The sequence below is a fragment of the Strix aluco genome, chromosome 5 (assembly GCF_031877795.1).
Source record: "Strix aluco isolate bStrAlu1 chromosome 5, bStrAlu1.hap1, whole genome shotgun sequence".
NCBI classification, from domain to species: domain Eukaryota; kingdom Metazoa; phylum Chordata; class Aves; order Strigiformes; family Strigidae; genus Strix; species Strix aluco.
Window position 1 is genome coordinate 77,852,437 of NC_133935.1, and position 17,708 is coordinate 77,870,144.

The following is a 17,708-nucleotide window of genomic DNA, read 5'->3' on the forward strand; positions in this document are numbered from 1 at the left end:
AGAGAGATACACCAGTTTGCTCCATTTAGGTGTACAGCTCTTCCCATCACTCCCAGAGAATCCCCAGGCAGTGCTGGCTTTGCCTGGCAATCCCAGTAGCCTGGCAGATACACCTCAGGGAGAGTGGCAGGCTTTGTAACTACAAATCACTTTCCTATCTGCTTTCCTCTTGGCCATGTTACTCTCACTTTCTGGCTGCACAGCAAGTCAGATCCAAGAAAAGAACACTTTCTTAACTGTACCATGAGCTGACAGTTAAAGCAGTGTCCAGCTGATCCTCAAAATAAGCTGTCTTAACACTGTTCTTCCATGCAATAGCTACAGGATTATGCAAAGTTGGATACAATCAGAAGTGGATATGGAATTTTTGGTGGAATCTATGAGCAACATAGTTTTCAAGCAATAAAATAGTTTGCTAAAACTAAAGCTGGCTCTCAATCCTACTTCCAAGTACTAAGTGCTTAGGTTTAAGCACAGCTGCTTTCCTTGTGGATGGGGAGAATTTTAATTCACTGAAAATTAAGGATGTGTTTTAAACCTTGACACTGTGTGACTTGCTAGATTGGAATTGGACATAAATATTAAAAATCAGACAAAGAAAAACTCAAGTGATTAATGGCATAAATATCATACTCCAAAATGTCCCAGAAACATTGTCTAATTTTAGAATCCGAAATCATATCACCTAAGAACTAAAATGTGACTCAGTCAAAATTTGGGACCCCAAACACTCAGAACTCTGATGTTGAGTATCCTCTGTGCTACTGCCATATACATAGGTAGAAATACCTAACCTTTACAGAACTCTCTAGATCTTCAAGTTCTACCTAACTCTCCATTTCTTCTCACGCCATAATGAAGTGATAACAATTTCTTAAAAGAAAAAGAAGTAAAATAAATTTTAAAGCTACTTGCTTTTCTGCTTATTGTAGACCTTTCTTCAACAGCCTGATGACAAGACCATTCAAGGTAGCCATCTAGCTTGTAGGTTAGATTTCATTGCTGCCTCTGTTTGTAAGTACTCAGATTCCCTCTCCCATAGATATCCTCAGACTAAAGACAGATTAGAAACAGATTTTACACTTTTGAGACAAGTACTTTAAGTGGAAGCACACGACGCAAAGATGAGTAACATCCTCTTCACCATCACCACGACCTCCCCTCTACTTTGGAAGGAATTCAGTGCTGGCCCAGACTGTGCTCCAACCACAGCCACCAAAACAAAACTTCTCTCAGGACCTGGAGTTTGGCATCTATTCTGCTATGTCTACATAGCAATGGCTGTTAAAGCAGACATAAGTCTGTATCACTCCCTAGTAGCTGAGAGCCTAAATTTCACATCTGTCTTCCCTTAGGTGGAATTTACTGAGCCCAGACCTTGATCCTAAGAAATAGCTTGATCCAGCAGAACAGAAGAATCAAGTTTTGAATTAATATATCTCCACTTCTTGGTCTGTCATCCTCATGCCTCAATTTCAATAGAAAGGTTATGTGTGCAACTGCAACTCTGATCAAAGCCCCAGTAGCTGGTCATCTGAATAGTTCTCTCTCCTCCACTGACTGTATTGCTTGGATCTCTACTGATCAGCCTAGGAACACAGACACCTAGGGAATCACCTAGTGCTCACCTGGTGAATCCCACTGCCTATGATTCAGCCCCAGGTTCTCAAAGTTTTTATGCATGTTATTTCCCACACTGGAATTACCAAAAGATGTCAAAAGCACACCCTGCCATTATATGGAAGTCTTTTATCCTTTGTGAAGACTACAGGTAAGCAGGACAGGAGAATGTTCCTAATTTCCAGGACATTTGAAATTAGGTATTACGGTATCTTTCCAGGCAGAGCTGAACCTCAGTTGCCTGTAATTTTCTCTTAGAGATAATTTATTATTGAAGATGTAAGAGCTTATATGGCAAACTGACTAACCCTTACTAGAGTGAGTACTAATTGCTTGGACTCTCAAAATAGCTTACAACAATACATGCTAACCAGAGATATGAAAACATAGTACTATTAGTCAGTGTTCCAAGCATGTTAATTGCCTTTTCCATAGTGTGCGTGTGTTTGTATTGCAATGCTCCAAAAATTTATTTTTGATAATCAAGCCACAGAATGGAGGCTGAGATCATGATTCTGGGTTACAAGAAGAGTCTGGGTTAAAGCAACAAAAATTAAAATGGAAATTCTGAGATAGCTACCATTCCCAATTCTACATGTTATGTTTTGTTTATGAAATAACTAATTCAGTGACTGGAAAAATAATTAAAATATTTTCTTGAAAAGGAAGAGTGAATACTACTGAGGTCCTACATTTCGTATTTCCTTTCTCAAAACAGCTGTCAGAAACTACCAGCATTCAGAGCCCATAAAAAAAACCAAACATGAAATTAATGGATAAAGTAGCAGATGCAGCTCTTACTTAATGTGATAATTCCTCCCTTTGAAAAGGCATACTAGAACAGCAGTAGAAAATTCTTTTTTGACAAGTCACCTTCCGATCACTAAGGCAGATGGTCAAAGCCTGGGCAGAACCAGCAGCTAGTATAGGAAGCTCCTAAACTCTTGTCACTGCAGAGTGAACTCATGACTAATTGCAGACAACTACAGTAAGGTGAGACAAATCACAAACATCATTACCATTTCCCCAAGGCAAACACTTACTACCAAGTTCAAATATCTGTTCTACAAAACATGGGATGTACACTGGAGATCTAGTCAAGAAAATGCTTGTAACATCCAAAGAAAAAGAAGTTCAAACCCCAAAAGAAACAGAGGTGTGGTTTTTCTATTAAAAGGGGACACTTTACTAAAAGGCTTCTGGGTTTCTGGACAAGGTTTCAAAAGGAACAGTCTGCATCTGAGAATTTGATATTCTCAATCAGGAGAAGAGAGAAATAAATATACATATAAAACATTTAGAAGAAATAGTTAGAATTTAGATAAAATCATTCTCCTGAAAAAGTCTCATTTTCCTTCCCTCCTCCCCACATACATTTCAGGAACAAAAGCTTCTAATAGCCTACTGGAAAGGGAGATACTGTTTTCAATGTCTTTTGCAACAGGCAGAGAAAATATTGTACCATTTAGGGTGTGCATCTTGTTCAGTCAAGCATTACAAGGAACACTGGGCTAGTAGATGTGATAGTGAAGGGTTTTTATAAAATCAGTGTTACATAACTTCTTGATTTCTGTAGATGGTTAGCAGCAATAGGGCTGCGTTGGACAATGTGAAGTCATGTCTCAAAACAACACAATACGACAGGCCAATTGTATTCTGGCTTGATTTGCACCAGGGACTAGTATACAATATCTCACTGCAGTGCAGCCATTCCCAAATCAAACTAAGTTCCAGAAGTGGGGGAAGAAACCCTGTGTTTTCTGAGTGTCAGCTCCTGGTACTTAATGATGAGTATTGTAATACAGAATTTAAATTAAACAGGTACCAGGAAGGGATTTTTGGGTTTTATTTATTTCTACATCTCAATGGAGTCAGCATACAGAAAACATGATACAATGAATTCAGCATGTGTGGGCAATCATGTAGTTAGGCAGCAATGTTTAATCTAGTTGAGGCCAGTAATCTCTGGATGTTGATGCAGTGTCATGCGCTGCCTTGTAGCATTTCCACATGGGCAATCTGTTACTTTGCAGCATTAGAATCTGCATTTTATTTCTTACTCTCTTATTTGACTCCTCAGGGATTCGGTAAATTCAGCACTAATTTACAACTACCATTTTCTCTGGGCTTTGACACATAGGCAGTCAAGGATTAGAATGAGGCTTCTAAAGCAGCTACCACTTGCAGCCATCTGCCCAGCCCTTCTGACGGAGATTGCCAGTGCCACCGCAGTGAGTCAGAAAACCCAGTGAAGCAACTCCTGAACATCTCAAGCCTATATATTAAGGTACATAGATTCACTTTGAATTTAACGCTTAGCTGAGAACGGCAGCAGTACAGAAGCTGATTCATAAATCATGGAGCAATCTTTGTCAGAGGTGAGGCAACAACTTGGGCAGCACCCGTCTGAGCCATCTGATTTTATTCTGCTTCTCCATGTGAATGAACCCTTGGACTTCATCAACGTTTACAAGTCGGTAAATGGTAATCTTTCCAAAAGCAATTGTTTCAGAACAACAGAGCTACTTCACATGCTTTGCAGACTATTACTTTACTGAGTGCTTTACAGACTCTATTTTTGTTGGTTACAATTTTTTTTTTTTCAGTTTTTCACAGCCACAAATGAAGCAGAAATGAGGGTTTGATGCACATTCTCTGAACCCCAACAAGAACTGTTTTAAATCCCTGTCTCCACATTGGAAATTATCTCTCTTTCAGGCACTTGGGTGCAATTATATAGCAAACTCAGAAGTATTATATAGCAAATTATGTAGGCTCTTATTTACACGTTTTTATTATACAGAGTGAACTATCAAAGTAGTTGTTGATTTTAAATGATAAACTTTTATTCTGAATATACTGTTTTTGCACAAGAATTAACACAACAGTTCTAGGATTATAAACTTTTTATAACATTATTGTACAAATTTTTACAAAAAATTATTTTTTCCAGGCTTGTCAAGTTCCACAAAAGTGTCAAGAGAACACAAGAAAAGGGAGAAAGACCTGCTTGCCCTGTAAGAGCAACCAAGTCTTCTTTTGCAGAAACGCACACTGAGCATTTCAATAAAAATATCCCAGAAAGCATGATCCAGACATTCCGTACAACACAAGAAAAGAAGACAGCTTTGTCAGATCACAATCGCAATTTCATGGCATCTGAACAAGACAGTATCCCTTTAGCCTCAGTGAAATTATTTCTTCAAGATGATGTTTTTCTTTTAAACCATAAACAGGACAGATGCAAGTAGCTGGGAAGAGGGTGAGGCTAACTTTTCAAAACTCTTGAATTGTTTTCAGACACTTTGTTTTAATCTTTTTACAGTAGTGTACAATGAGTATTAACAATATTAACATTGTGGTATGGAAAATAAATAAATAAATCTGGCCTTTGTTAAAGGCTTGGATGTCTCATGAATCTAGGGTAAAACTTATCCTGAAGAAAGAGTTATTAAGATTTCACCTTCAGTCAACATTCCAAAAACACCCAAGTGCATTGCAGTGCCTTGTGGGCAATAATATACTTCTTAATAACCAGTATGCTAGCATCTGACTTTTTAGGACCTGTGGGACTGAGGTTGTGTTTTGAAATTAAGACATACTAAGAACGTTTTCTGAGCTTAGGTGTTAATGGGAACAAAAGGTCTTAATAGTGTTTCAGTGATACAGAAAAACTCTCAACCACAGCAAGTAACACTTGGGTTGCAAAGGTCACTTAAAAGGGATACTGCCTATTTGAACCCAGTAAGGCCAGTTTTTAAGTTAGTAAAAGGAATATTATAGGAAAACTTACAAATGGCAGCAACACTGGTTTTTTTGTCAAGTTAAGCAGTAAAGCCTCAAGCATTAGAAACATGAAAAAGATCATACTAAAGTCTTAAAGGTACGGGACCTAAAAATCTTGTCAATCAAACCTGCTATGTCATGTTAAAAACCTGTTACAAATATGGACCACGGTCAGTGTTTTGGCAGTAATGCTGGTTGTTTAAATGAAAAACTAGAAAGAAACCTTTCATGTTAAGTCCTCGGTTCATGTTTTGCACAATACCATGCTGTAACAACTTTAATGGTGGTTATTTGCTCGACATACAATAGGCTGCATGACTTCTGTGTAAACTGAAACAGTCCCAACCATTCCCTTAGTGCTATTTAAAGGATCTGAGCAAATATCAACAAACAAAAGTTTTTACAATATATTGTAATTTGAAAATGTCTCAATTTAAAGCCTAGGATCAAGTTTATTCTCTCACAGACAAAAGAAGATGACTATTATGCATTATGTGACAGTAAGGATACTCTTCTGCATGAGAATATGTATTTATTCATGCGAGTTATTTAACAGACTGGTATTCACATTTTGAGATAGCTGAAGTTCACATTCCATTTTCTATCTGTTTTGTAATTTGCAGCTATCTAGGTAGTACATTTTAAAAAATCTTGACCATCATTTGCATATAATCAAAATATATATTGTTTTCTGCAAAAAGAAGCCAAAATTTCATTTTTTTTCTTTTTAAAGCATTGAGTTCTATGGGGACAGTACTAAGCCTTTCTGGGAGGGCCAGATCCTCCTGAGTTTTCTATCAAAGGGGTATAAAGTTCAGAAGGCCAAGTGTGTATACAGAAACATGTTTCTTCTGGTCATATAGAGGGGCAGAGGAGAGGAACAAAAGACATTTCCCTCTTCAAAGGGAAGAACCCAAGAAGGCTAATGTGTCTGTATGGCATGGGCTTCTCCCTCCTTTTGCATTTTAGCACTCTAAGGGAAGTGGGATGAGAGCAAAAGCCATGGCTGTTTTCTGTGGCAGCATGGCTTTGTGTCATCTTTCTTTCTGCCTAGAGACTCCAATGAAATGTTTATTAGGTAATTCAAAATATGGCTTACCAGCATAAGCAAATTGTTCCAAAATGTTAAATAATGTAACTTTTCCATGAAGGGTTTCTTTGGGAAACTAAGTGAAAACTATAGAGAATATACTGACAATCTCTCAAGAAATTAAAAGACCAAAATGCAAACTAATATGTATTTTAAGTAATCTTAGAGTAAAAGCTATGACTGTGGCAAGTATTGGCCTAATCCTGCAAAACTTGTTCCATAAAATTTCAAGTGATCATGTTAAGGAAAAATACAGGATGTGGTCTCAGTTAGAAAGTCTCAAACCAATTTTTTGCCAGGTGATAACTGGTGATAGGATGAAGAGAAGTGCAGTAATATGACTGGAAGGAAGAGCGCCAAGATTATCTTCAGCCATATTATCAAAATTAGCTCACCTGCCCTGAGGAAGACCTGAAGTCATCCAACACAGTTAATTGTACTTTTAACCCCATGACTTTACTAGAGATATTTTTTTTAAAAGCTAAATCTGACCACTGAATAAAAGGTCAGGTTTTATTTTTTTTTAGTCACTGTATTCCCCAAAAATACATAGCTGGAGCCAAGGTATATGAGCAAAACAACAAACCAGCCATGGGTACAACTACAGTAGACATCTGATCTTTGAAGCCATGCCATGGCTTTGAGTAGCTTCTTCAGTTTTCATAGGATATTAATGCATGCCCAATTATTTCTTTAAGCTTTTGACATGATCAAAATTATATCAATCGTCAGCATATACATACCAATGCTTTGCATTTTCTTATTTTTTTAAAGAGCTAGTGTATTGTGCCATGTTAATATTTGCATATTGCAGTTGTTAGCAGAATTGTACAATACCAGCAGAGTTGCACATTCATTGGTTTAGCTGTCTTGCAATACTGTTTAGTTCTGAAAACTAGAAAAAAAGCACAAATAATATTTTGCATCAACACTATGCTACACTGTAATATTGTAATTTACTGCACCAATCTGTATCACCAATGAGGTTGTATAAAAACAACTTCTAAAATTATTATTCACAATCAAGTATCAATGTGCATACATATAGATTCAAGGCTCCCCATTTGTTTATAATTTTTCCAATCTCAGCAACGAGGACATTTTGCTGTTAAATATGCTATCTTCAATAATAAATACCAACAGCAGAAGTTTTAGTATTATGGGTGGTTTTATATGAAAGAAACAAAGGGGGAACCTGCTATGAACCTTAGAGAACATATACTTCCAAAAATAAATGTGTTAAATCTGATTTTTATATACTTAAAATATCTGTACACAGGTTTTCATGTGAGATCACTATTCTGTAAAAAATCCAACTCAACCCTTTTGCTACAATAGCTAAATTTACCCTATTTTCTCAGCTTTTTCATTGCACAGTATATTCAGAGCTCTGTTTCATAATATAATTTAATATGATTTGATTGCAACACATTGCAATGTTCAGTTTCTCACACAATAAAAGAATCACTCAGTTACCTTTTCAATGGACTATACTATACCATCAAAGAAAACAAACTGAAAAACGGTAACATAGCATCATCATCATGCAAAATACCCTTGGAAACCAACGTTCAAATATCACAAAGACATTTTTTATTCACAAGCATTTTTGTTTGAGCCTTTGAAGGTTTCTACTAGCTTTATATATAACTGCATTGTGAAAAGGAGGTGAATATTACATTGAAATTAACATTTTTCTGACAGAAGATGACGCCAAGTTTAAGATGAGAATCACTTTTTAGTCAAACTCTCAAGCATCTTTATAATTTTAAAAACCAAAGTTTCCTTGCTTGCTTGCTTGCTTGCTTCCTTCCAGATAACAATTTATCAACCTACCAAAACTTAGCTGGCTACATGATTCATTTTGGAAGAATAAACCACTCATCATAAAGCATTTCAATCATGCTGAACTTCTGATGAAGACTAGCCAATATTTCCATTTTACACTAGTGTGGACAAAACTGATGTTCAAAGCAGCCATCATGGTGCTAGTAATGTCTATTGGGGAGTATGTTTCCTTTTTTCGTGTGGTTTGTTGTTTTGTTTTTGTTTGGTTTTTTTTTTTTTTTTAATAACTGTTCATGTAAGAGAATATAAATCTTCAAGATATCCAAAGCTTAAAAGAAATGAAAATCACATACATAAGCTATTGTCAGGGGAGCCCTTTTACATGAAGTCATCAAGATTACAACAACAAACAAATGAAAAAAAAAAAAATCTTAGATTCCCCAATGGAGCACGTACAGAATTCTGTTCAGATGGCATAGATGATGCAGCATTCACACGTTTAAGGATCTGACACTCCAACATGCAGCCACCATGGGTGCCTTTATGAGTCTCACAAGGAGTGATAACCAGACACGAGCACTGCTGTTCTGCTGCTTCTGCTGCTGTCTGAATAGTTGACCCTTTTTAAAATGAAACTGAGGCTATCGTTTTGGCCGGGTCTTGAATAAGTTATGCAGGTTTTGGTTTAGCAAGGTCATAACTGGCAGTGTCTGCTGCCAGATAACAGCCAAAGCAGGACCAACTGAATTCCTACCATAGACCACAGTGATGGACTCAAACCAGAGACACCACCGCAGTCAGCCGAATCTTCCTGTTGACAAGAAAAGAAGAAATCATTTATCATTAACTACAGTTAAATTCCCTGAGAAGTAATCTACATTTTAGTCTTCAACATTTTGAACTATCCTTGAGACATCCTTTTTGGTCTTATATATGCTATTTTGTTTAAAATAACAGCAAAATAATTCCTGGAAGTTAGTCTGATTTTTGATACAAAGACTACATTAACTATAAGCATGGGAGGATTAAATGCTTACAAGGTTTACTGCAGTCACTTAGGAACTATATGAGATACTTACACAATCAAACAAGAAATGCTATGGGATATACCTGAGGGCCCCAGTAAACCACATCTATATTCCTTAAAACTACATCAATCAGTTTATTGTGAGGAAAGATGGAAGAACAGATCACTTTTGAAGATTAGAAAACAAATGCCAGAATATGTTCATGTCCATCTCATCAATGTGATTGTACATTAAAATGAATATGCTCTGCAGGTGAAGATATGATCAAAGAAAATTAAAATCCTTTCGCTGTGTCTGATGCTGTATTCAAGTATGAGAACCAAATTTTCTGTTGGCTTCTTGTACACGTTTGATGCAGTCTGTAGAGAAGACGCCCTCCAGTTTAAGGGCTCACTCTGAGCTGGACCGCTCTGTCATGCATCAGTGTACCTAACTATGCATTATGCCACACAGCAATCACACCTCTCTTCCCCATTCCTCTTTACCATTAATTGCTGTTATTTGGTCCCACTTCACCTATAATGCATAATAACTTTCATGTTATGGACTTTTTCATTAGTCTGGCTGAAATATATTTGATACCCATTCTGGAGTCTGTAACATCTTTACACCTTCTTGTTTCTCAGGACTGATACAATCTATGTTTAGCTGCCTAAAACACCAGAACAATGTTCCAGCCATCCCCTGCACTGGTCTGTCCACCAAGTCTGAGATTCATGGGTAGATCTGAAAGCTGAAAATATTTCCATTTATAAAGATATCCCAAGCCTCCAAGGACAAGACAACAGTGTAGGTGGGAAGGAACTTAGATATTTTAGAACTGGGAAAACTTCTTGAACTGGAAGTACATGTGCAGGGAAGGACAGACTGCATCTTAACAGTAACAGATCCCAACTGCTGGCACAGAAATTAAAAATGTTTTAGAACAGAAAGCAGAGGAAAGCCAATGAGCATGGAACATCTCCTGGTTCAGACTGACATACCACTGAGGCATATCTAACTAATATTCAATGTGCCTCAGAAAAGGCTGGGTGGGGGGTTGGGATAAAAGTACAATCAGGATAAATAAAGAAGGGTCAAAATTAAATTTATTGGCACATCCTTAAGCAAAACTTTCAAGTGTAGCACACCAATGCTAGGAACATAAAATTGAGAGGGTGAATGAAGACAAGTCATCAATGAACCATCCCAAAATAATACACATATCAGAAACCTGGTGGAAGGAGAATAATCAGTAGCATTGTCAGGCTACTAGCTTTGTAAGAATGGCAGTGTAGGACACACAGCAGAAGGGTAGTATGTAAAGGATAATATGAAGTGTAATAGCATGAAAGTACTACAGGAAAAGGAACGTGTGATGGAATCTCCATGGGTAAGAAATTTCAGAGTCTAATAATAAAAATGTAATACTAGGATTGCAATGCTGACCACTCGATCAAAGTGACAATATCAATCATGAAATGTTATGTGAGATTAGAGGAGCCACATATAGACTGGATCGATGCCTTATCAAAAAGAGATGTAGAGATCACATTTCTGCATATGATAAATGACTGCCTTTTGGAACAAACAGACTGAATCTTTAGTGGTGCATGGAGCCCTCTTTAAGATTATTAGTAGAGAGCTGCTCTCTATAGCTCTAGCATAACTCTAGTAGCTCCTTAGACCACAATGCAATAGGATTTAGCACTGTTGTGTGGGGTAAGGTCAAACAAGTCTGAAACAAAAGATACCAATTTCAAGAAAGGAAACTAAGTGAAAATTACGAAAAGCAGTTAAAAAAACCCAAACAACTCCAAACCAAAAGAAACAGAAAAAAAACCCCTAACAAACAAACAAACAAAAACCAGAAAGCAGGAAAACAAAAGTAGAAGAAACACCTTAAAAAGGAAGTCCCTCACAAGGATCCAGAAGAATATTTAGAAATACTGTATTAGACATCCAGGTAAAATGAATGTCACAATTAGAACAACCACCCACCCATCCCCCAACACCCCCATCCCCCAAAACCCCAAACCCAAAACAAATGAAAAAACACCAACCCCCTACTTCCACCCCACCCCCATAAAAACCAAACCCCAAATCCAAAACTCCAAAGAAACACCCCTGCATGAATCAGTAGGAAATTGGTACACTGACACAGGGAGAAGGTCAGTATTTAAGAAATCAATTTACTCAAATGAGCAAAACCAAAAAAGTACATAAAAATGGCAGATTAGATATAAACAAGAAATTAGGAAGGCTGATAAAGAATTTTTAATGACCTCCCTGCAAAATACACTGAAAATGATAGTAGAAAGTTTTGAATAAATCAAAAGCACAAAGCCAAATATGGAGTTAGGGCAACTGCTTGAGAACAGAGGTGTAAAGAGGGAACTTGGGGATTACAGGGCATAGCAAAGGACTTCAGAGAGTTCTTTGTGTCAGTTTTAAGGGGTGAAGACTTTAATGAGATTACCAGCACACACAATGCATTCTTTAAAAGCAGAGAGATCAGAGGAATCAGAATCAGTTTGGAATAAATATAAGGAAAATCAGATAAAGCATACAAATTAGACTCAATACATCATCAGGAATTAGAGCATTCACCAGCAGTCTCCTTTAGAAGCCTGGATGTAAAAAAAGAACCACCAACAAACCCAGCATTCAAGTTTTTCAGAAAAAAACATAAGAGAAAAGAATATTTCGTTCTGTCCTAAAGCAAATAGCTCACGTTAGCTGCCGTTCTTTATCAATAGTAGCCACTTCCAGATATGTCTCTGTCATCTGTTAGTTTTATAATATAGTTCTATAATTTCGGTTTAGGTTTTTTTTTTAGTTGATTGCACTCTACAAGTTCAAAATTCCTAAGGTTTCTGGTCAACAAGTAAGTCGTAAGTGAACTCTGCTGCACCAGATTTGGAGTAGGATGCTAAGATTTAAAGATGCACTGAACTTTCTGGTTTATTTAGTTTGGCTCAGTCACTTTTTGCATCTGCATTGTGTCTTGTCATGCAGCTTTATTTTGATTCAAAGTACCTAAAAATAACTCCGTTGCTTCTTCCTCACAGTGAGTACCATCAGAAACAGAATTATCAGAAACATGAATTCAATGAACAGTACTCAGTGTTAACCTCTTGATATTTAAGATTCTTATCATTGAAATTACTTAGAAGACTAATCTTTAAAGAAATAGCGTAAAGTAAAGCCCAAGGTTTAAAATTCTCCAACAGAGAGGAGATGTCTGGAGACTAAGAAAGAAGTAAATTGAAGATCTTAAACAAAATTGTGCATAATAGGAAGAGGAAAATATCATTACGGTGAAAATGGCATCCAGTATAGATACAGAGTAGATGGATCTCCACATATAGAATTATACAGTACTCAGCTTTCATGTTACCTCTGCATTAGACCAAATATTGGTAAATTATGTTGATTAATTAATCCTACCACTATATGTAGTGGAAAAAAAAAAATCATTCTGTTGCCTATTTCTACTTGCTTTCTGAGATTTTTTTTTTTAACTACATCATAATTTATGGGCATTGCATTTACATTCAACAGTTATACTATGTAATTTTCTTATTGGATTGAAAAGAAATATTTTAATAGATTTTGCTGTCTCCCTAAAACTACACAGAGAAATTTTTAAAAGATTCACAAATTCACAACAGCGGAGAAGTCTTGGAAGCCTCATGCAGGAGAGGCATCTTCCTATTATGAATGACAGAGTTAAACTGTACTAGACAAAAGTATACAAGTGTATACACATATTTCAACGTTTGTGAGATTTTAACCTCGTATTGATCAAAGTCACATTAAATTTCTGAGGTTTGTAGACCAATTTACAGTGGTAAACCAGCAGTTCTGCCAAGAACAATTTCTAAATATTCTCTCTGGAATTGGTTATTCTTTTGTGTCCTAAGCCAAGACAAAAATAGTAGTGGCAAAGAAGGTACACTAAATCCCATCTAAATTATTTCTTCCTCCCCAGCATTGCACATTGTAATTTTCTTGTGTGCTTTAACTGTTGTGAAAATTACAAGAAATGTTAAAAAAAAAAAAAAAAGGAGAAAAACTGATTACATGCTGATTTACATAAATTTAAAAAATCAACAGTTTTATGGAAGTGAGTGGGATCCCAACATTAATATGGAACCAGATTGAACAAAACATGAGTTTTGAATGGTCTTCAAAATGTCTTTTTTGAAAACACTTCCCCTATTCCTGAGTTTTACAAAAACTTCTCAACCGTTTCCTGTAAATGTTCTTCTTGAGATTTCTTATAAAATTTCTTATAACAAATTACATAGCATCATTTTATCTTATCTTTACCTTATCTTATCTTAACCTCTGCCTGTGCAATAAGACACTGAACTATTTTTAAGCAGTTTCACTGAAATTTTCCAGCCCATTACATTGGTCACTACTACATTAGTCACGCAGAAAACCTGAATAACCAACAGATCAGCTGGGGAGGTCCTCTCTTTGTTGTCTTCAAAATAATATTATGTATAATATTTCTCTTTGAAGGGAGAAAGAAATGGAAAAGAAATTGCAAAGAATCCTCTGTAGCCAGTTTAATTTAATCAGAAGTATATGAGAAATTTTTTGCATTAATAAGTCACATGTCAAATTTCCTTGCATGCTTGAGGTAGAGAAGCATCAAATCCAAATGTCATCTCCTTCATGTCATGCCTTACTATGATAACTCTAAAGATGATTATTTTACAACATCACACACTGAAAATTATTCATCACTTGCAGAATGAAAATGAATGCTTTTATAAAATCATATATTCATTGTTAAGTATCAAACCCACATATTCATTGCTATATATCAACATTTCCCTGAAGGCAGTGCCAGTCCAAAATTTTAAAGACACACATGGAAATATAAATACATATAGATACACATACATATCTAAGTCTATAAACATACTTGTTACTCCTTTAGAAGTAAACTATAACTATTTAACGTACTAAAACTTTGTCCTGAAACCTTAATCATTTATCAGAACCCATTGTGCTACACCAACTAGAAAAAAGATAAACCAACAATATCTGCCAAAGATCTTCTGATCTGGCCTTTGATATCAAGTGGTTACCTCAAAGTTATACCTTTTATAAATGTATATTTTAAATGTTTCATACTAAACAGAGAACACCTTTGCTTTTACTGAACAGTCATTTCAAGTCCCAATGCATGGTCTTTCATAAATTTTGTGTTACCCTCCTTTGTCTGGACTACCACACAAAGCTGTCAAAGCTGTACAGCTACCCACACATAGATCAGGGATACAATCAATCCCATCAAGATGTATACAGCTTTCTGGGCTGCTAATCACCCTCAAAGCTCCCACTGATATCCCTGGAGCTGATGGAAATCAGACACTCCCAGAATGGGCAAAAACTTGTAGAGTTGTTCTCTTTATTCTCAGGCATGGCAAACAAAAACAGTGTGCATATACAAAGTGAGAGCAAGTTATTCAAGGGGGTGATAAAGACTATTTTGTTATCCTTGATGAAAAAGAAAAAACAGCTGCCATTACTGAACCTGATCAGCTGGTTTGTATCTGTGTTGGCTTCAGTGATTTTAATGAAACTACACAGATTAATGTCCAGTGAGAACCCATTTCCAAAATCACAAAGTTATTAAAAACAGGATGGATGAACAAAATTACCTTTATAACTTTCTGCTGCAAAAAGTCTATCAGCTAAAATTATATTCCATGGTTTCCCAGTATTTTGGTTTGCCTTCTCGAGCAGAAAGACCATTTTGGACATAAAGAATTCAGCTCAAGGTGAGTCTATGCTGCCTTATGTACATTGGACAGTAGCTTTTTAATTAAAATAAGGTTACTTGCAGAGCAAATTCAGATGTTAATCTTCTAGATTTTAACGTGAAATACCACTGGCTTGGGGGAAGGGACTTTCACCCTTCCTTACAACCTTCAGCCATAGCTGTGCGAGTTCCTAGGTTTGCTAGAAATTAGATAATTTAAATACAGAATAGGAAACATCACAGTAATTCAAATACAGCTGTTAAACAGAACTTTAAGCTTTTTTTCACTAATGTTCAAGTTGTATTAATTGAAACTTCCCCCAAGTATAAAGAGAATATAAATTATTGAGAAAATGAGTGTTCTAAATTGTTACAATTTTCAGTATTTTACTACACTAACTCTGAAAAATTAGCTCTAAATTTCCATTTCTGCCTCAGTTGGCTTTACTCTGATAGATAAGTTAGTATCTCCCTCTAGTGGTTTTCTGAGTAATAATATTGATCAGAAACCCCTCCAGTGTACAAGGTCATGAATTCTATTCTCTTTAGATCAGCAGTACTCTTGCATATATGTCACTAGCACAGCAGTGCACACTCTCACAGCATTAAATGTAACGTAGTCTAAAATGCCAAGTCATTCGTTATGAACCCCAGAGTCTGCAGTAGGTCAACACACAGGACTCTATATATCCATGTATTTCATTAGAAGAAAAAACCCACCTTCTGCTGTAATTTGGAAATTAGTATGTTTAAGTTGCAAAAAAATAAAAAGTAAAAATATTATTTTACTGAATTCATAGTTTTAATGCACACTATTAAGTTCCATCATTAACATTTGGGTTAATTTGAATGCAGTGAAAACGCCTTACTCTTCTCAGTAGAAACACTTACACAGAGCACTCATCCTTGCTATCCGTAAGTACAGCTTTATTTTTACAGGTATTATAGTATCTTCTAATTACTTTGTACCTTTATTTACCTCTGTACAGGAAACTTTCTTCTGTTTCATTTTAACAGGGACAAGGGAAAAATGTTTTGAAGGGAATGACACTGACTCAGTTGGTACATGTGCAATCTCAAAGAGCCGACCATATAAACCCAACAGGTTCCCGTGTCTTTGTATTTGCTATGGGAGAGGCCCTTGTGGTCTGTAATTGTGATTTATAAGGCTCCAGACAGGGTTTTTTTATATTTAATTTCCCTTAATATTGCAATAGTAATTTGCTCCAGATTGTTGCTTTTGGGACTCGCTTCATTCTGTTTTCTTTTGTATGCTTAGTAAGTAAAAAAGTCTGCTAATTTTTTAAGCCAAGAACAAAACAAAAAATTAGAGAAAGTAACTGACCATCCACACCACATGAAAACTTGCAGAAAAATGAAGATAGGAGCGGACGTCATGGCAGAGGCACGACTCGTTGTGCATATAGGCTGATCCTATTAATAACAGGCAAAGTAGCAAGTAGAGGAAAGGAAAGAAAACACAGAAAAAAAGACATACAAGATGAGATATCATGCAGATTGCTGGCAGTTAGCAGAGTTAATGTGAAAGCATCCACCCAAGAGCAAGAGATTCACAGCAAATTTTGCAAATAAACTTAACCAAAACAATCCACTGTTACAAAACACATGACTTACACACTGAATAGCACATCAAGCTAGTGAGCAAGAGTTGTACTTTCACACACAATCACATCAGGAGGATTTAGAATATTTACAATGGCCAAATCGCTTTTGGATGGTTTTTCAACTTTTTTAAACCTTTGTTGGACAGTAAGAAGACTTCCTTTTTAAAATAAAATTTGGTTATTAGAAAAATGCATTGGATATTAACTGCCTGGACTTTTTTAACACTACTGACATCTCAGTAATTGTGCCTCATTAAGGAAAAGCAGAGAATATACTAGAACAAAATTTGTTCCAGCACATACAGCAGTTATAGGCAACTAATAGCACTAGTTTTGGTCAATATTTGCCTTGCAGAAATGAGATGAGGCATTAAAGATACATTTTTAAAATATTTATTTTATATAATGGCAGGTACTTCCCCATTCAGTAGTTTTTGTCTTGAAATCTATTCTGAACAACTTGAATCCAACATATTGTCTTTCATACAGTATTTTGAAAAGACAGACAGAATATTCAAAATTATTTATATATGTAACAGTTATAATTTTTCTCCTTCAAATCTGTAATGTATACGGCATAGGGAGTACTAAACAGCATAGTTTTGCTGGTATCAGTAAAGTGAATGCACTTTTATACCTGTTAAGAATGTGACCTAAGGTCAATACACATTTGCAGAATTTCTAAGAGGAATGACACCTTAAACAAGATAAAATGTTTCTGAACATTTAACAACACCTTTAAATAATATTTGGAAACACTAATGTGAAAATACTACTTCTAAGCCAGAATTATCATCTATTTGTGAAAGCCATAGAACTGGATTTCACAGCACCGTACAGAGACCGTCAGTTTTATGTTTGCTGATGGTTTTTTATAGTGGGAATCATGTGTGAAAGTAAAATGGTTATAGGAAAGGCAGATAAGAAAGCAGCCGTTAATTTTATGTTAATCATGAGATACTTGAAATAGAATGGCTATGGTCTAGAGTGAATAGTATGTTTAGTGA

The 17,708-nt window shown here is 35.9% G+C and overlaps 1 protein-coding gene across 7 annotated transcripts in view; it reads right to left on the bottom strand.

Moving 5' to 3' along the window:
* Nucleotides 1–4,441: 4,441 nt before the first annotated feature.
* Nucleotides 4,442–17,708, bottom strand: part of CACNA2D1 (calcium voltage-gated channel auxiliary subunit alpha2delta 1) — a 433,456-nt gene continuing 420,189 nt past the window's right edge. For 3 of the 7 annotated variants that reach the window (XM_074827916.1, XM_074827915.1, XM_074827912.1), the window contains 2 exons: nucleotides 16,422–16,510; nucleotides 4,442–9,095 (listed from right to left, as the gene is read on the bottom strand). In XM_074827916.1, coding sequence (XP_074684017.1) covers nucleotides 9,059–9,095; nucleotides 16,422–16,510 — 126 coding nt within the window. In that variant the 3' untranslated portion in view covers nucleotides 4,442–9,058. Of the gene's footprint in view, nucleotides 9,096–16,307; nucleotides 16,511–17,708 lie in introns of those variants that run through there. The other 4 variants (XM_074827917.1, XM_074827919.1, XM_074827914.1 and 1 more) reach the window with 2 other exon arrangements.